The following is a 21,232-nucleotide window of genomic DNA, read 5'->3' on the forward strand; positions in this document are numbered from 1 at the left end:
TAATGCTTGCTGTTTTTATTGTGAACAGACTACTCTAGATTGTTGAGTATTATTTATGCACAGAACTGAAACTAGTTCAACACGTTTTGAAGAAAACATTTTTTATAGTCAATCTAGCTTTTTTGAGAATAAATATTTTTAGGATCCTAAAAACACGAACATGTTGCTTGTTCATGTTTACATAATGTTCAGAGTAACCTTTGGGTATTGATACTGTCAGCAACTAGAGGTAGTAAATACCAGTTATATGGTATACACCAGTTATACACCTTGTGTACTCCAGTTGTACAGTATGGACCAGTTATACAGGATATCCTTGATATACAATATACACCAGTTATACAGTACTGGCTATTGGGTTAAGGATATGGTATATGAGCATTCCAATCAAGTCCTTGTTTCTTTGCAATTCTACTGAATTTCTGTGAGAGTGTAGATGAATTAAAATAAGAGAAAGTGTTTTTGAAATTTGATGTACCATGAGACCGAAAGCAAAGTATCGAATACAGCTTAGACATGTCCAACCCTCACAGTAGTGTAGACTTAGATTTACTGCATTCTCTGGTTTCAGGCCTACAAGAACATAAATGTGCATGTGTGCTTTTGTTACAAGATAGCTATTTCAGAAATGAGACAAATTAAATCCCACAAAAGTAATAAATATTATTAATCATTTCTATGTAAAGTCCATACCATCCTATCTGTGCATTTGCAAAGACATGAAAGGATAGCCCTGTCTAAATATGTTGGACATACAATGACCGAGTCTTGCTGTCCAGAAATATCCCTTATAATAGCCTGAGTAAAATATTCCTGGTGTACCGGTAACTTACCCTCCGCTGTTCTTTGTACTTTTCCTTCTGGGTTTGATGTCTTTCAAGGCCGTACATGCAGCCATAATCTTTTTCTTCACCATACATACATAAAGAGCCTTGACTGTCATGAATGACCTTATTTCCTTTCCAAATAGCTTTACCTTGCTAAATTAGAGCAGATAAAATTTTAAAATTAAGAAACATAGTACAGATGATTTAGATTCATTGGCTAAAGACGTTGTAGGTTTTTAGCCTTACTCGATTGCTAACACACAATTGAGAACTAAATGTTGCATGTATATGATGCTTTATACATTTATTGCTTGCTTGAATGTAGTTATTAATATACAATGATCTTAAATGTAATTTCAATTGCATGCCAATGCTTGTACATTGAACCCCATGTATATCTTCGAATCAAGGTTGCACTCTAAGCTTGATTGTAATCCACTGCATGTCTGTATATACATGAATATCCACTTCGTTAAATTAAGCTTAAGAGTTGAGTGTCCATAGAGAGTAATCCTTTATTGCTGAGAGGTAGATGGTGTGTATCCAGTGTGAGTTGCTAGTGAACTGATGAAAATTGTGTCAACTCTGCTTCAAGTAGGGCCTGTGACGACATAGATCACATGGTACAAAAACAATCTAAAAAGGGCCTCATAAAACTGCTGCATAAAAACATATAAGCTACTATTGACATGTACTTCTACTGCACAACAACCGCATAGAATAGGCCTACATTTTACAATCAAGGTTACACTTCACATTCAGGGTTACACTAAAATATCTTAGATATAAAATGTTCGTTTTCAACACAAGATCACAAATTAGGCAGTGGAGAAAAAGTGCTTTAAGGATATGAGAGTTCCTTCAAAAAGTCTTTCATGCTTGTTTAATATGCCGTCCTCATGGTATGTGTAAAACTTGTTGCCATATTCGATTTCATGGGCTTTGATGGCTTGCTCAGCCTCTTCTAATGACGAGGGAAGAACAAGTGGCATAATGCTTAAATGCACTGCAAAAAATATATTTGGTAGGCCCGCAGGCTCCTCGTAGAAGTTGACTGTCGTCAGCAATCATGTTATTCAGCTATCGAGCCTTCAATAACCTATCGACATGATTGCCGACTACAGGCACGGGAGGCCTGTAGGTAGACCTATATAGAAGTGAAATTACAAATACAAAAAGTCGGTTATTAATAAACGGTGACCCACAGAGGTCTTCTTTTAAGGTTGAAGCAATATGAATATCTAGTGCATTTCAATTAATTTTTTAAGACAAATTGCAAGCAGTAACCGACTCTGAGTACTGAGGACTACTGATCACAGGCAGACTCTCTAGTCTGAAAATAAAACTGCCCTGCATTGCAGGAGACTACAAAAATTTGCTTTACCTTGCCTTCTCTCCTACACTTCTCGTGAACCAAACAGATGAGATACAGCCTAGGCCTGGCTGTGCTACTGACAACGCACCATTGTAGTAACAACGTCAAATCAAACTTGAAATACACAATTAAATGGTTGTTACTTAGGTAGCTACACACTGTCGTTGTTTCAAAAGGTACTACAGTTGAGACTTAGTAGTAATACAAAGTTAGTTGTTAAAAAAGTGTGAGCTTGCAGCAAATACAGTAAAGATAAGAAACTGATGTCTTCTGTTGTCTTCATTTTTGCAATCAATGCCCAACGAGATGCTAATATTAATATTTACAGTGACATCAAATAGAATCATTTTAGGCTCTCAGATTGGTAACAAAGTGGACAATCGTTTTAATGAGCATTTTATTTGTTCAGAACATAATCATAACTTTTCATCATTTCATGTAATACCGCTTTACAAAGGTGTATTCATATTAAAAGAATATAAAACTATTTTTCAAATATAAACGTATACAGAATAATTAACGGTATTTTTGAGAATATTTTTTCGTTTCGTGAGCATGTTACCATTTATTCTTAACAAGAAAAAACTACAATAAACAGCTATGTAAATATTATATGTTATTTTGCTAAAGCAACTCATATTTGTAATTACAACTTTGCTTGAAAAAGATGCGTATGTGATATTTCGTTAAACAAAAAAGATAACTACTCGATTTCACAACAACTAAACGTTTGCAGTGGCTTAAAACGATCAGCTGTGGCTCGGTACGGCTAACTTTAAAGCTTTTGTATTTCTGGATGAAGCTCCACCCCTACAAAACGACCCAGAAACTCACCAGGTTTTGAGCCACTGCCATTATACCTGACCGATATCTTTACCTGGATATTATGGGAGGCTAGACCGTGTACTGCTCACTTTACAGCGTTTTTCATTACGTGAAGTTCGGAAAATATCCAAGGCTAAACAATACTACCCTTGATTTTTTTACTACGCCTTCTCTATTCAAAAAGTACTCTGCATTGAACTTAAAACCCCTGGAATGGCAAGAGGTCATTTGCGAGTACGGAAATCCGGCCGACGCCATTTTCAGTTAATGTTCAAGTTAATTTCATTGTGTTCAATGTGCGAAAGAAATCTAATTTCAGATTTAACAGCTATGGAAGGTCAGGAATAATCAAAGGAACAGACTACTGAGATTACTACTAATAATTTATGTACGAAAGATAAGGGTGTAGGTGCACAGTGCTATTGCTATTCCATGAACTGCAAAAACTGCAAGAATGGACTTTTAAAGGAAAATGAATGACATTTCACAAGTGAGTCACTTCTACTACTAGTTCTATATCTATTGCTCAAGTCTACGACTACTAACAGTTGTGCTACTACTAGTTAGTACTGCCACTAGTTAGTTCTACTACACTAGTCACTGGGTGAGTGAGAGTCGATCAGTGTCACTACTGAGTGTACGAGTTTGACTGTATTTTGTTGGTGATTAGATAACTTTATAAGCTAGTGAGTGAAATGTTCTTCCTTCAGAACGAAGGTTTTTTATTATTTCAATTTTAAATTTTTGTTACTTTAATATTTTGGAACTACAACCCAATAGGTTATTTTTAAATATTTATATTTGAAGGAAGTGTTTGTCATGCTTATAATATTATTTATTGTTGTACCTGGATCTAGCTAGCAGTAAGGAGATAAGAGTAATAATACTATTGTTATTACTACTGTTGCTAACTAACTACTACAGTTTCATTTTAATTTTTAGATTTCCAAACAAAGCAACTGAGAACTCTCGTTATTTACAATGGTATCTTAACCACAGAAGAGTGAATTAGCCTGATCCTTGAGCACTTATCTGCAACGAACATTTCAATGATCCATGTTTTGAAAGCAGGTTAAAACGTTCGACTGAAGTCATTTAAAGGTAATATTTTCCAATGTTGAATGATACTTTTCAATGATTGAATTTAAAACCATATTGTCAAGCACAATGCTGCAAGGTTGCTCAACTTAAAGTAGCTATATCTAAAAAAATTTTTAAAAACCTCAAACAGCACTCAAAACAGTGACAGCTGCCACAGCAGGTGCCTATGAATATGTCTGCAGCTTAGCAGTTGTGTGATCTGTTCTCTGTGATTCTTCATCTTCGTTTCTGGGATTTAATGTCCAACGCATAAATTATGCTGTCCTTTTTATTGTGTATTAACTGTGTAAATGTTTTTTTCTTTTCCTAGTTGTTGTAATAAAACTACATAATACTCCTGCAAATCATAAATTCCCAATTGATAGCAATAACTTGCAATTTAGAACACAAAACATCTTTTTGGAACAAAAAAATCAAAAGAAGTTGATTTAAATGAAAAAAATCAAATAAAACAATAGAAATCGATTTTTTTGATTTAAAAAAAATCATCAATTTTTAAAAAACCCTGCCTACAACACAACATGGTAAGACATGGTGAATCTTTTCATATCAAATAACAGTAATGTGAATTTTGTTGCAAGTAAACCTTTAAGCTTCATGCCTAAGATGGGTGTGAATGACTTCCAGTTAAAATTGTCACATTTTCATTTTGCATAGCGATATGGTAGCATTTTGAGCTGTTTTATTTTCGTTTATTTCATTAGTTGTATTGTTGTTTATTAAGGGTACTATGTTTATGTGAATAAGACATTCATTTTTGTTGATTTTATGTAATTGTTATAATTGATGCTTTTGTTTAGGGGGTTGGAATAATAATCCTACTGTTACTCAGCTTAAGGCTACCTTTGCAAATTTATCAGCAAATGTGGTGCAGAATCAGATGCTAGTGGACAGGTAATTTTACTGCTCAAAACGAGATTCTCATCATACAGGCTACTCCAGAAGTTGATCAGTTTGTGGAACTCAATGATTTCAGATGTCCAATTTCTGTTATAGGTAACAGTATAGTCTATATAGCTGGCTACATTGTGCAAAAGCTAACTAAAGTGCTGTCGTGACATTGGCGGTCAGTTGCTGGTTACCACTAAGTCAAGTATCCAGCACCGACATCTCTATACTCTACTCAAGCTACGAAACAATGGAGAATTGGTGCGTCCATCAGACGATGTCATCAGGATCCTGCTAGTTGCATATCAGTACTTTTGTAATCATACAAAACCAGATCCACTCCATTGTGTGGTGTATTTTATCAGTAGTGTAAGATCTAGTCATGTGTTATGCCTTGGGAAACACCTTACGGATACGGCAGATGGCATATCCACTCACTGCATTGATGAAAAACCTTATTCAGTCGTTTTGTGATCTTCGACAGCATCATTATGCTAAAATCCTACACTCAAACTGCAAGGTGCATCTTTGTGGCATACAATGCTAAAGTAGTACTTTTTAAAGGCCAGTAACAATATAATCACTGTAATATTCATCTGCAGCTGTTGTTGTGCTGTTATTCATAATCTAATTTAGTTCTAAGAAACTGATGAACTTTGGCTCAATATCCACTTCTATACAATTCTCCTTTTACACAGTTTTTGTAACGTGTATGTATAAGTTTAACCATCTGATTACACTAATTCCTGCATTTCCTTGTTTGCATTATTTTGATTATCCTCTATTACAACTGTTTTTAATTTCTGTTTAGTTGTTGCAGTAGTTCATTCCATCTTTTACAGATTATACATGTACACATTATATTATTGTTGTTTATTATTATTGTATACATTATACATGTATTATACATATCATACATTCATAAGCTATTATCACTTAAATCTTGAAAACAGTTTCTGTTTTGGCAGCATACCTATGTGTTGTTTTTATCGAAATACTTCATGTGCTAAGTCTTTCAATATGCATTTATGCATATGTAATACAAATTTTAATATAATGGAACAGTTGTTATTTGCCTGAATATATCATTTGCTGGGTTTATGCATTTTTAATACAACAGTTTGTATGAGTAACATGGTCCACGAAAATCTATTATACATCTACTTATCATTTGATATATCTCACTCCATATGTTATAAATAGGTTTTTTTCTATCAGGGCACTCTAAACGTTGTGTAGGGGTAGCTTTCATTAACACCCAGCTGGAAAATAACTATTCAACATGTACATTTCTGTCATTTTTCACCGTTCGTTTACGAACGGAACTAGCATTCGATTAGCTCTCCAATATGGCGCACGCGTTATGTATTATTATCAACGTAAAAGTCACGTGATGGCCATTCCGAGGGTTTTAAGTTCAATGGTACTCTGTTTGAACAGCGAAATTTATAAAATTGTAGTTGTCTGCTCTTTTCAGGTTTCAACGTTTCAAACGCCGCGTCTGTTTCCGCTTGACAGATTTTATAACGCCCGTATCTGTTACTAAGCGCCATCGAAACATAGTTTGCCGGAAATTGCGAAGGCGCAGTACAATGCGCGCGCAAAAGGGAGCGGCACATCGGTAACTTCCTCGTTCACAGACAGTATCGCAATCATCGTAATTATATCTCAGTTTGGAGAATTTTATAGTGAGTATCATGTTTCATTGTGTGCAAGGCTGATGAATTTAATTGTATGCAGTTAATGGAGCTTGTTTACTCAGTAAAACGTGTTTTAAGCTCAATTTGTCTCACATTCTCATGTCTAGTTTGTGCTAATGCAGGCCAATCACTTACAATAACTTCTGCTCACTGACAATGTTGGCATACGACCGTGCTCGATTCAAACTGCACTATCAAGAATATATGATCTATTGGAGACTTTTTATTTGATATATCAAGAGCATTTAAACTGCTAATTAATTATTATTAGGTAGAACTGATTGTATCTGAACCAAGACCAGCTTTAGTGTGCTCTGCTTCAAGTTATCCTAAGTTGATCGATCGCTTAACGTAATAGGTGATACACGCGATGAGTTGCGTGAGAGCATAGATATGTGGTTAATATCTGGGTAGACTCTTGTTGATCTCAAGATGTTCACGAGGTGTGATTACAAGTGTAGTGAGATCTTATAGCAGTACTCATTGTTATTACTCTTTATTACATCACTCTATGGTAGGAGATGAGACAGACTTTTATGCAATTCTATCAGTAAGAATATCAAGTTTAAACCATGGTATAATTACATTTTTATCAGTCAACTATGGGATACCATAAACCTATGCTAAGTACAATTATCTTCAGCGGTAGAACTTGGTTTCACTGATAAACCACTGTCTCTGCTCTAGGGATATATAACATTATTATGTAGGGTAATATGACCAAGGAAGTTGAAGTTTTAAATCAGCCTCATTTTAGAGACAGTGAGGAGTTGGCATTTTTGAAAACTTTGCTTTTTTAAGCCATTTACTTTGTTTTGTCATGTGGTGAACCAATCATCGATCTCTTAGCTACATAATGACAAGTCATCGCTTGGATCTTTTTCTTTATATGATATAATACTAATAATAATAATTTTGCATGTAAGAATCTTATTTTTTAAATGTAAATTTTATGACTTCAATTATTTAGGCGCTTTAGAAATGCCTCATCCAATGAATTGTATATAATAAGTCATACTAAATAAGGTTCCTGACATTTAAGCATTAGCTAGTCTACAGCATTCATACCGTTATCATCTTATAATGTATTGGTTACTGTGTAATTCTGTAGGTTCAATAGACATTTGTGAACTTTATTATTATATATTTTTGTAATTTCATTTTAGCAATGGCTTCTTCTTCTCACGATATTGAGTGTGAATTTTGTGGTTTGAGAAATGAAAAAATAGTTGATCCTAAACAACTACCCTGCGGCCACATACACTGTATGCCATGCCTTACATCACACTATGAAAAGAACAAGATTTGCTGGTGCGGGCTTCAAAGCTGCGGGTAAGTAATATTCAACGTTACTGCGATGCTAACATTGTACATATGTAATACATTTGTGAACAAGCTATTAAGAATGATTTATCGATTGGGCCCTTCTATTGTTCTAGAAGGCCATTCTTATTAAAGCTGTCTCTCAGATATTTTAATATTAAGTGACGAGTATATTAGTTCCATGCGATCGGTCACACACCTATATAATTGACCATTGAGAAATGATGTTTGTACATTAATTGAAATGATTTGTGTACATTTAATTCACTGGAAAGAGTGATCATCATCGGACAGGCTACAATATCCATTGGGTCTCTTGTCTCTAATTGCTTATTATTTCAACTATCCAACCAGCAAAGTCTTTAAAGGTTTACTTGCAACACAATTGACATTACAGTTATTTGGTATCAAAAGGGCCACCATGTTTTACTCTGCTCTGTTGTAGGTGCAAAATATGTGGAAATGTGATTACAAGCTCTTAAAGGCTAAAAAACGACCAGTTAATCGCAGTCATCACAAAAAGCCGTAGTTTGAAATCTCTTTATTTGGCTGACATACTCCAACATTTCAGTTATTGTTTTGACATGTGATGTTATCATATGAAATGAAAGGCTAGATATAAAATGTCTCGCAGCACTGGTTTATGACAAATACTTTGGGTTCTCGCGGAAAGTCTGTATCAAATATAAATGCTCGGTACTTCATAGTATCGTTTCAGCCTGGTCTAATCAACTAGTCATAATCTGATCATGTGACTCGTACTTTCTGCCAAATCGTGCAAACAGTCTCTGCAGCATTTTTTGATTATCGACAGTAACCAGCCGACTCCTCATGTTCATCAGAGAATGAGATGCACTTCTTCGAGCTAAGGTTGAAAAATTAAACGATTTTTTATGGAAGGTTTTAGAGATATCAGGGCTCAAGTGACAGCTTTACAATAAAAAAATAAATAATTTGACGAATAAGGTTGCATGAAAATGTAAACAGAAGCCATCTTGTTCAACTACGTCCCATTTGAGCCGTTTAGGAAAGTGATTTAAATCCTTGACGCTTTCTTGATGGCTGCAATTGACTGTTTGTTTTTGAGCTTTTAGGAGCTGGTAATCACATTCCCACATATCTGCACCTACAATGCAGCATAGTAAAACATGGTGAATCTGTTGACATCAAATAACTGTTATGTGAATTTTGTATCAGGTCAACCTTTGATAATTGTGCCTATCTAATAATAAAGATTTCTCTGTGACAACAAGTTAACCGATAGATGAGCAATAGCCAATAAAACTTTGAATAATTGAGAATATTTCATAATTTAACTAATCTAAATTGAAAAGAAATGAGCTGCCCTGTATTATTTTATTACATTAGCATATTTATGACAGCACTTAATCATATCTAAATATAGAATAGCTTGTAATCTAATATTTTTATAAAGTTTTATTTACATATCGTTAGATTGCGCTATGTATAAACTATGATTTTTAGGAAGGTGTATAAGATGTCACCCGAATCATTGGCCGACTATGATGTTGATGCTGCAAGGCTATGTGACACTTGTACCAAGAGAGGACCACATAGACGTCAAGCTACATCATATTGCACAGATTGCTCTAGGAAATTCTGTAAAGAGCACCTTGAGGTATGTCTGACATACATTTGATTGGGGTGTTGGTGCCATTCATAGCTTCAGAGTTCATCTGGTCTTGTGCAGGTTTATTTCACATGGCAGCACAGTTACTGCTGTTTACCTCCGTTATTCATTAAATATAAATATAATAGTCAGTTGTTTACTTGTCTCAACCAGCTGCAGTGCCTCTCTTTTTAAATATTTACTTACCAAATTAGTAACAATTTTGTAATAAGGGTGTAATAAGGGTATGAGGCCTTTTAGCGCTGATCATTCAGTACTAGAACTTTGGAACTCAGTCTAAACAGTTTACGCTTAGTTACGCTGTTGAATCCATCAGGTGATAATGCTTCTCATTTATTACTGGAACTCAGGCCAAACTGTTTACACTAAGTTATATCATTTAATTACACAGGGAAACAATCCGAGGCGCTTCATACCTGTAGACCGTTACGCTAAGTGTAAATAAGGGGGTTTAGGCTACTTTGAGTATTGCATTTTCTTATTTCCTTATCATCCTTGTAAATCACAGTCACTCCTGTTGTCTGAAATAGTTCTGATTAGTAGAAGAGCAAAGGATTCACTAGTCAGTGTGCATGTCACAGCATTCCATGTAACTGCAAGTATAATATGCAGTCAGTACTGTGAATGGTCAAGGTTATCTACTTATGTTAAGAACAATCATATTCTATATGATCTTCACTCTCTGTAGCAGTTTGGACACGCTATTACTCACAATCCTATTACTCACAATCCTATTACTCACAATCCAATTACTCACAATCCTATTACTCACAATCCTATTACTCACAATCCTATTACTCACAATCCTATTACTCACAATCCTATTACTCACAATCCTATTACTCACAATCCTATTACTCACAATCCTATTACTCACAATCCTATTACTCACAATCCTATTACTCACAATCCTATTACTCACAATCCTATTACTCACAATCCTATTACTCACAATCCTATTACTCACAATCCTATAACTCACAATCCTATTACTCACAATCCTATTACTCACAATCCTATTACTCACAATCCTATTACTCACAATCCTATTACTCGCAATCCTATTACTCACAATCCTATTACTCACAATCCTATTACTCACAATCCTATTACTCACAATGCTATTACTCACAATCCTATTACTCACAATCCTATTACTCACAATCCTATTACTCACAATCCTATTACTCACAATCCTATAACTCACAATCCTATTACTCACAATCCTATTACTCACAATCCTATAACTCACAATCCTATAACTCACAATCCTATTACTCACAATCATATTACTCACAATCCTATTACTCACAATCCTATTACTCACAATCCTATAACTCACAATCCTATTACTCACAATCCTATTACTCACAATCCTATTACTCACAATCCTATTACTCACAATCCTATTACTCACAATCCTATTACTCACAATCCTATTACTCACAATCCTATTACTCACAATCCTATTACTCACAATCCTATTACTCACAATCCTATAACTCACAATCCTATTACTCACAATCCTATTACTCACAATCCTATTACTCACAATCCTATTACTCACAATCCTATTACTCACAATCCTATTACTCACAATCCTATAACTTACAATCCTATTACGCGCAATGTGGCTTTATGTGAAACAAAACTGCCCATTATCGTGCTGCAATGGATTGCTGTACATTGTTGCTGTCAAGAGTTTTAAGGGTAATAGTAGCACCATGACTTCTAAGGATGCAGCAACATGCGTGCTGTTACGTACTTTACACCAATTCTACTCAACTAGTTTATTACATCATGGTATTCCCAAATAATTTCCTTCCAGGGGTAGAATATCTTATAATACTTTTAATAAGAAAGGCCTGTCATCATATTTGAATTGTTGTACTGCCAGGTCAACCGCTGGGGCGGAGATTCCGCTGTAAACGTAATTAGCTTTGTTTCGAAATAATACTGTAGCTACACTTTGCTTTTTTAGCACCACGACAATGCCCTGGATGGTCATCACACAATATGCATTACCCAGTATTTGTCAAAAGTGAGCCAGCATCTGCCAGATATATGTACAAAGCACGAGAATCAGCCGCTAGTGTTGGGATGTAAGGTCTGCCATACCATCAGTTGTATTAAATGTGTAGCGGATTCAACCAAGTGTGAGACAGGTAAGTTTATTGAGTAAACACTGTACTTATTGTGGATAGCAGATTGACATTTACATACATCAGGTGGTAAATGCTAAGTAGTAAATGCTGGTGTCTACATAGAGTGTTTGATATTTACACACTGTTCGGTAATGGTTAACAGGCTGATCATTGAAAAGGTATTTTATGTGAAAACATGAACTGCTCTAAGATAATAAAGAAATTAAAATTGTGAACAAAATTATTTTATTAGTCAAGTCATTACCGGTACCTAAAATGTACAATTCAGAAAGCAAGTGTTAGAATACAACTGATAAGGTGTGAATGATCTGATGCAACTCCTTACTTCTCCATACTAAAAATACCAGCCACCACTACTAGTTACAAATAAATGTATTTAATCAATACACCAGATTAGAATAGGAGTAGTACAATATAGCACAACTGTCTTGTCTGTCTGCTCCTCTGGTAGTGTGTTTAGTAAATGTCCGGTAGGACCTTACCTATTCTTAGGTACGCCCTCTAGTTCAGGTTGGTCATGTTTTCTCCAGTCAGCCTTTGGCCAGTTGGTCTGACTAGTTTGAGTGGAGGCCTGACGTCCCTTACAAAGGAAAGTAGATGGTGCTGGTGTCTGACACTAGTACTAATATTTAGTAGTTACTCCTACTTTTCCTTCAGTTTATGTCTCCCTTCTACTCAGTCTGATTGTATTTAGTGTAGCCATTTTTACATATTGTACATAATATTATAGAGTTTAAATTAGTCCTATAAAGATAAAGCTATTAAAAACAAAGTGGTTTATGTTTTCTTTTGCCTAATCTGAACAATATCAAATTACTTGATTCATTTTTTGAGATTATCTTTGTACCATAAAATTTCCATCTGAATGACATGGCACTCTATTTTTTCAATCCTTTCTTTATAGCAGCGATCAAATAGAGGGGCCTTCATATAGAGGGGGCCTTCATATTGACGCTGGCTTGTATTTTTTAAATTAGCTTGTCTGAATTTTGAAAGTTTAAACCTTTCTATGGGTGAATCAAATCTTGCCTATATTTTGCAATCTTCTTCAAGCATTCACCCTTCATTTGTGATGTTAACCCTCACTTTGTGATTTTAACCCTTCCTTTGTGATGTTAACCATTCCTTTGTGATGTTAACCCTTCCTTTGTGGTGTTAACCCTTCCTTTGTGGTGTTAACCCTTCCTTTGTGGTGTTAACCCTTCCTTTGTGATGTTAACCCTTTCTTTGTGATGTTGCCCTTTGTGATGTTAACCCTTCCTTTGTGACGTTAACCCTTCCTTTGTGACGTTAACCCTACCTTTGTGACATTAACCCTTCATTTGTGATGTTAACCCTTCCTTCATGATGTTAACCTTCCTTTGTGATGTTAACCCTTCCTTTGTGATGTTAACCCTTCCTTTGTGATGTTAACCCTTCCTTTGTGATGTTAACCTTTCCTTTGTGATGTTAACCCTTCATTTGTGATGTTAACCCTTCTTTTGTGATGTTAACCCTTTCTTTGTGATATTAATCCTTCATTTGTGATGTTAACCCTTTGTGATGTTAACCCTTCTGTTGTGATGTTAACCCTTCATTTGTGATGTTAACCTTTCCTTTGTGATGTTAACCCTTCCTTTGTGATGTTAACCCTTCCTTTGTGATCTTATCCCTTCCTTTGTGATGTTAACCCTTCCTTTGTGATGTTAACCCTTCCTTTGTGATGTTAACCCTTCCTTTGTGATGTTAACCCTTCCTTTGTGATGTTAACCCTTCCTTTGTGATGTTAACCCTTCCTTTGTGACGTTAACCCTACCTTTGTGACATTAACCCTTCATTTGTGATATTAACCCTTCCTTCGTGATATTAACCCTTCCTTCGTGATGTTATCCCTTCCTTTGTGATGTTAACCCTTCCTTTGTGAGGTTAACCCTTCCTTTGTGATGTTAACCCTTCCTTTGTGATGTTAACCCTTCCTTTGTGATGGTAACCCTCCATTTGGGATGTTAACCTTTCCTTTGTGATGTTAACCCTTCTTTTGGGATGTTAACCTTTCCTTTGTGATGTTAACCCTTCTTTTGTGATGTTAACCCTCCATTTGGGATTTTAACCTTTCCTTTGTGATGTTAACCTTTCCTTTGTGATGTTAACCTTTCCTTTGTGTTGTTAACCCTTCTTTTGTGATGTTAACCCTTCCTTTGTGATGTTAACCTTTCATTTGTGATGTTAACCCTTCCTTTGTGATGTTAACCTTTCCTTTGTGATGTTAACCCTTCCTTTGCGATGTTAGCCCTTCCTTTGTGATGTTAACCCTTCCTTTGTGATGTTAACCCTTCATTTGTGATGTTAACCCTTCATTTGTGATGTTAACCCTTCTTGTTGTGATGTTAACTCTTCTGTTGTGATGTTAACTCTTCTGTTGTGATGTTAACCCTTCCTTTGTGATGTTAACCCTTCTGTTGTGATGTTTACCCTTTCGGGTGATATAAATTTGCTAACTTACTTCTAACATGTCATAATCTCTATTTAAATATACATTGGGAATCGGAGGGAATATATCCACCCGTTGATATCTACTGCTTACAATTAACATGCTATGATTTGATAGCCTTTGCTTTGCTGTGCAATTCGCTGAAGCTTTCAATTTATTTATTTCTAAATTTGAACTTTTTTTTTGTTTAACAACTGTAATCAACAGTGTTGCATAAAAGATCATTGTATTCATTGATATGTTTGCTACAGTTTACAATGAAAACAAGCTTCTAATGTGCAGTAGAAAAGGAGTTACGAGTGTCGACCGATTGTAAGCTGAGTTAAGATAACATTAAGGATACTATCAAGTAATATGTTATAAATCTGCAAGTTCATGAATTATATACAGTCAAACATGGATAACTCGAACTTCACGGGACCGAGCAAAGGTGTTCGAATTATCAGAGCGTTCAAGTTATCAGAGCACTGTCACAAGTCCATGTATTTACTTATTTATTAGTAGATACATGTACATATGCAAACTATAATACAAATCAAAAGCACAAATGGCTTGTTTCAAATTAAATGCTTCTAATGTAAAGTTTAAAACGTTTTTATCAAAAAGTATAGAGATTTTTCTATCACTTGAGATTGGTTTGTTGTTTGAGGTGATGTTATTGCCAGGACGTTTTTTTAGATTGACATTGGCAAAACTTGATCGTTGTTGAAATGCTCAAAAGAAAAGACATCTTTTTTCTTTTGAGCGTTTTACCCACGATCAATTTTGCCGACTTTTCTTGAAGTTTATGCGACTTCAAGAAAAAGTTACCAAAAAAAAATCCCTTACTTTACCTGGGATTCGTTAAGAGCAACACTCCGAGGCAGTTCAATTAAAAGTTTTACGAGGTTTAACGGTACATTGTATATCACTCATGCTTTCTGAATGGATACTTATTGAATGTACACACGTATTCTGTGTTTAGGTCAAACGATGAATAGTTTTTTTTTAGCTAAGACAACATATACGTTTAATAAAAACAATTTTAAGACGTTTTAAACATTCAACATTCCGACGTTGATTCAACACGGAATCAACGTCGGAAAACTATTCGTCACGGGCTAGCCGGGTCACGCACTCAAGGATTTTCGCCACGCACATACAAAACAACATGCTGTTTTTGTTTTGTATGCGCGTGGCGAATATCCTTGCGCGCGTGACCCGGCAAGCCCGTGCTATTAATCGTATAGCAGTATAAATCAAATTTGACCAAACTTTTAGAAAAGTCGTTGACAAAATTATTTTGCCGATGGTGGTAATAACAACGCTTATGAATTACGAAAATATGAGGTTTACCTCTATGGCTTTGAATAAAGTTATTTTCTAAAGCGATAACAACCGTTTCGGTAGCCGTTGGGCAAAAAAACAGTTCGAATTAACAGTGTTGAGTTCGAGTTATCTATAGCAATTTATCATTACGTGGGAACGGACCAAAGAAACTGTTCGAATTAACCATGTTTTCGAGCTATCCGTGGCCGAGTTATCCATGTTTGACTGTATATAAAGTCTACCACTTGCTACAAACATATTCGATAACAAGTGCCATAAACTAGCCATACTTTTAATACCTGTAGGAATAGAAATGAGCATTTTTGAAACCAATAGTTGCATCACTTGCTCGGCTAGCTGCATTTTGATTGTTACTTTCAATAGAACAAACTTTTTTTTTGTTGCCCAATACTTTCCACAATGTCTTTTAATCTCAACCCTTCTTCTGAACTGCTAAACTAGTAAAATGTAAACAGTTTTTTTACATATATGGACGTACTAAGACTGCATTGAACAAACAACTCCTAGCAGCCTGATTATCAGCCTGATGCAGTTACTAAGTATTTCTATGGCGTTGCTTTTAAAATTTCACAGAAAAAGCTGAAAAGCTTTGAAGTCGGGAAAGGAATTTGATACAAACAGAAACAGTGTAAAAATTAATTGTTATTGATGTAATTAAGTTATTATTTGTATGAATTTGTAGACACATTTCTACTGATCACTTGCTACTAGTGTTTCATGTATTTATTCCATTCCAACAATCAAGGTAATCTTGCACAGGTGTACCACATGACTTCCAATCGCTGGAAGATCTGGCAGCCTACCTGCTGAACACCGTAATAACAGAAGAGAGTACAACTAAGGATGAGAAATATGAAAAACTCTTCAAGGACGTATCTAAATTACAGGCAGACTTTCATGATGAAACACAAGCCATGCTTCTACTTATCCATGAGACTAGAGATAGTCAGGTTTGCAATTATTGTTCATGTTGAAATACCCTGGCTGCCTTCTTTATATTGTTATACCCAACTAGTTGCTGTGTCGTAATAGCTTTTGATGTGATATGAGAAAAAGGCTACAATTTCATGAAAATTATGAAAATAGGCTACATAATCTTACTCCAGCTATTGTTTTTCCTAACTTTATATCCAAAAAATTGGAGAAAGAGAAGAAGAGGGAGTACAACTCCTGAATGTTTGCTTATATATTACTTGTATTTCCTCTACTATTTCCTGTTACAGCTAAATGAGATTAAACTTAAATATGACACACTAGAGAAACATGTGCTGGAAAACCGACAGCAGTCGCAGACTAAAATTGCTGACTTCTTAGAAGATGTGCTGCTCAAGCAGTGGAATAGCCTGAGGACCAATAAGGAGTTGCTAGAAACTGGGACTAAGAGCCATCCCCCGGTAAGCTATTGGCCAGGATTGCTACTCAGGAGTTCAATAATGTTCAGGATTTCATCGACATGATGGTATTGTAAATATATTGTAGATATATGGGTATGCCTGTGTGTGTACAAATGCTTGTGTAGTGTGTATATTCTGGTTTACCAGTGTACACTAGTGCTTGTGGTGTGTATACATGTTGGTATACCTGTGTGTACTAGCGCTTGTGCACTGTGTATGTTTTGGTATACTTGTATGTACTATACTTGTGTAGTATATATATTCTGGAATACCTGTGTGTATTAGCGCTTGTGTAGTGTATATACTTAGGTATGCCAGTGTATACTACTGCTTGCACAGTGTATAGGTTTTGGTATACCTTTGTGAACTAGCGCTTGTGTAGTGTGTATGTTTTTGATATACCTGAGTGATATTGCTAGTCTAGTGTATATTTTTTGTAAACTTGTTGGTACTACTGCTAGTGTAGCGTATTTATTTTCGTATACCTGTGTTTTCTAGTGCATGGTTAGTTTATAATTGGGTATACTTGTGTGTACTAGTGATTGTATATCGTATATATTTATTAATTTATTTTAGCATTTATATTTGTATAATTTTGTGTACTAGTGCTTGTGCGTTGGGTATTTTTTTTATACCGGTTTGGACTAGTTCTTATATACTCTATATTTCGGTACACCTGTGTTGTACCATTACATGTTTGTCATACATATTTATTTTGGTATACTTATGTGTACTACTGCTTGTGTAGTGTATAGATTGTAGTATACTTGCGTCTATCAGTGTTTGTGTAGTGTATATGTTTTGGTATCCCAGTGTGTGCTTGTGTAGTGTATATATCGAGATATACCAGTGCATACCATTGCTTGCACAGTGTATATATTTTAGTAATTCTCCATGTACCAGTGCTTGTTTTGTATATGTCTTTTGGTTTCCCAGTTCGTACTTTTGCTTGTGTAATGGAAATATTTTTGTGAAACTGATTGTAGTAGTGTTTTGTAAAGTGTATATATTGTAGTGTACACATCTGTACTAGTGCTTGTATACTGTATACATCTTGGTTTATTTGTAGGCATTAGTACTTGTGCAGTGTATATATTATGATAGACCTATGTGTGCTGCTGCTTGTGTACTTCATATATTTTGGTATACAGACGCTCCCCAACTTACAAACGAGTTACGTTCCGAACGATCGTTCGTAAGGCGAATTTGTTCGTAAGTTACTTCAATGCTATATTTTGTATTATAATTTATGTTGAATGGCCTATATAAGTATTTTGAAAATTTATATTAGTACGTTTAAGGCTTGTATAAGTAACTTGTATTGGTTTGTTCTGAAAAAACATTTAAATTTTTTGGAGAGAATACTGTGGTGGACGCCGGGCCATGACACTGCATTTTTTTATTGTACATGTTGTCATTTTTATTATATCGTTGTTTCACTCGTTATGCTTTCACTTATCATCAGCTATATTGTTGTCATACCAACCCACTAGCGATCCTATTTATTCACCTCGTTACTCAGTGTTCTTGCCGTTAGCCAGAATGGTTAATATTATTGTATATAAAATAGCGTGTTCATTTAGTTGAGCAGAGCAGATAGCCGTACGCCCCTCGGCTAGTGAAATTTCCTTTGCTACTTAAAAGCTGAATGATACTACACTCACTCTCTTCTCTTTATTTATTTTTATTTATTTTAAATTATTTTACGATACGTACAGTAAAGATAAAAAAAGTTATTTGCGCACTGGAGATACGTTCACGCACTTATGCACTGCAACGAACTGGGTAAAGGAAGGTGGTGCTTCCGAGTAGTGCCTCTTTCTGCCGCTAATAGCGTCGGTATTAGCGGCGCACTTACACGCATACATGTTCGTATGTACCGTTGTTCGTTACTCGAATGTTCGTAAGTAGTGGAGCTTCTGTACCTGTGAATACTAGTGCTAAGGCAGTGTATATATTTTAGTATACCACAGTACTAACGCTTGTGTGGGTACCTCTTTTAGTATACACACATGTTTGTACTAATCCTTGTGTAGCATATATATTGTTTTATACCTTTTAGAGCTAATGTATTGTATATCTTTTTGTATATCAGTGCATCTTAGTTCATGGGTAGTATATATAATTTGATATATCTGTGTAGACTGGTGTGTGTGGTATATATACTTTGGTATACACATGTGTAGTAGTCCTTTGGTACTGACTACTTTTTGGTATGCCTGTAGGCATTAGTCCTTGTGCAGTATATATATGTTTGTTTACCGGTTTAGATTAGCGCTTGTGTATTATGTGTGTTTTGGTATACCTGTGTGTACTATTGCATGTGTAGTATATATATTTTATATGGCTGTCATAACTAGTGCCTTTGTACTCGATATATTTTGGTACACCTTTGTGTATTAGTGTTCGTTTTTACTAGCGCGAGTGTAGTGTATATACTTCGCTACACTAGTGTGTACTAGGACTTGTGTAGTATATATGTTCTGGTATACATGTGTGTACTAGTGCTGGTGTAGTGTATATATTTTGATGAATCTGTTTTTACTAGGGTTAGTGTTGTGTGTATATTTTGGTATACCTGTATGTACCAGTGCTTGCGTAGGTTACATATTCTACTAAAACTGTTCTTAACAGCGCTTTGGTGGTGTATATATTTATGTACTTGTGTGTACTAGTCCATCTGTAGTGAATATATTATGGTATTACCTGTGTGTACAAGCGTTTGTGTAGTATATATATTTTTTTGGTATACCTGTGAGTATTAGTGCTTGTGTAGTATGTATAGTTTGGTACACTCGTGCGTACTAGTGCTGGTGTTGTATATGTAATTTGGTATACCTGACTGTACAAGTGCTTGGGTAGCGTCTATGTTTTTGTATAACTTTAAGTATCAATGCTTTTGCGCTGGGTATTTTCTTGTATGCCAATGTAAACTAGTGCTCGTGTACTCTATATGTTTCGGTACACCTGTGTTGTAATATTACATGTTTGGCATATATCATATTTTTGGTATACTTATGTGTACTAGTGTTTGTGTCGTGTATAGATTATAGTATACTTGCCTCTATCAGTGTTTGTGTAGTGTATATATCGAGATATACCAGTGTGTACGAGTGCTTGCACAGTGTATTTATTTTAGCAATACTGTATGTACCATCGCTTGTTTTGTATATCTCTTTTGGTATGCCATTTTGTGCTTCTGTAACGAAAATATTTTTTAGAAACTGTTTGTAGTAGTGTTTGTAAAGTGTATATAGTTTAGTGTACACATATGTACTAGTGCTTGTATACTGTATACCTTTTGGTATACCTGTAAGCATTAGTATTTGTTCAGTGTATATACAGTATTTTGATAGACCTACATGTACTGCTGCTTGTGTAGTGTATATGTTTTGTTGTACCTGTGCGTACTAGTGCATGTGTATTATATATACTTTTGGTATGCTTGTGTGAACTTGTGCTTGGGTCCTTTCTATATTTTGGTATACTTGTGAGTACTAGTGCTTAGGTTGTGTACATATTTTAGTATACCTGGGCACTAATGCTTGTGTGGTGTATATATTTTAGTATACGCATGTGTACTACTCTTTGCGTAGTATATATTGTTTTGTAAATATTTTGGTGATGTTGTAGTGTATATATATTTGTACACTAGCGTATATTAGTGCATGGGTAGTGTATATAATTTGAGATATTTGTGTAAACTAATGTGTGTAGTATATATACCTTGGTATAGTGTAGTAGTGCTGGTGTACTGTATGTGTTTTGGTGTGCCTGTAGGCATTAGTACTTGTGTAGTGTATATATTTTGGTATGCCTGTTTGGATTAGCGCTTGTGTAGTATGTATTTTTTGGTATACCTATCACTATGTTTCCATGATGCACAATACTTCGATGCAGTTCCCTCTGAAGTGGAGGAGATTGTACATTTACATGCGGCGCAGTGGTTTTCAGCAAATTAGCCAAAGACGAGAATTTGTACAAATCGAATCACCGGGTGGATACATAGAATCGATCATGGATACCAAATGTCCGAAACGGTCTTTTTATGCTATGTAGTCGTTATACCTTTGTTTACAATACACATTCACAAAGTTTTACCATCCTTGGCACAATTTTTACTAAGTAATATATTTTTATATAAGTATTTTAGGTAATTTATTTCTTAAATGTTACTTTAGGGC

The 21,232-nt window shown here is 35.2% G+C and overlaps 1 protein-coding gene and 1 pseudogene across 1 annotated transcript; both read left to right on the forward strand.

Moving 5' to 3' along the window:
- The window catches only part of LOC137397228 (cyclin-dependent kinase-like 1), a 485,333-nt pseudogene that overhangs the window by 230,505 nt on the left and 233,596 nt on the right, over positions 1–21,232 (forward strand).
- Positions 7,885–21,107, forward strand: LOC137397223 (transcription intermediary factor 1-beta-like). Its single transcript, XM_068083513.1, has 6 exons — positions 7,885–8,048; positions 9,525–9,678; positions 11,672–11,855; positions 16,414–16,604; positions 16,878–17,048; positions 20,949–21,107. The coding sequence occupies exons 1-6, from the start codon at positions 7,885–7,887 to the stop codon at positions 21,105–21,107; spliced, it is 1,023 nt and encodes a 340-aa protein (XP_067939614.1).

Source organism: Watersipora subatra, chromosome 5 (assembly GCF_963576615.1).
Source record: "Watersipora subatra chromosome 5, tzWatSuba1.1, whole genome shotgun sequence".
Lineage (NCBI taxonomy): Eukaryota > Metazoa > Bryozoa > Gymnolaemata > Cheilostomatida > Watersiporidae > Watersipora > Watersipora subatra.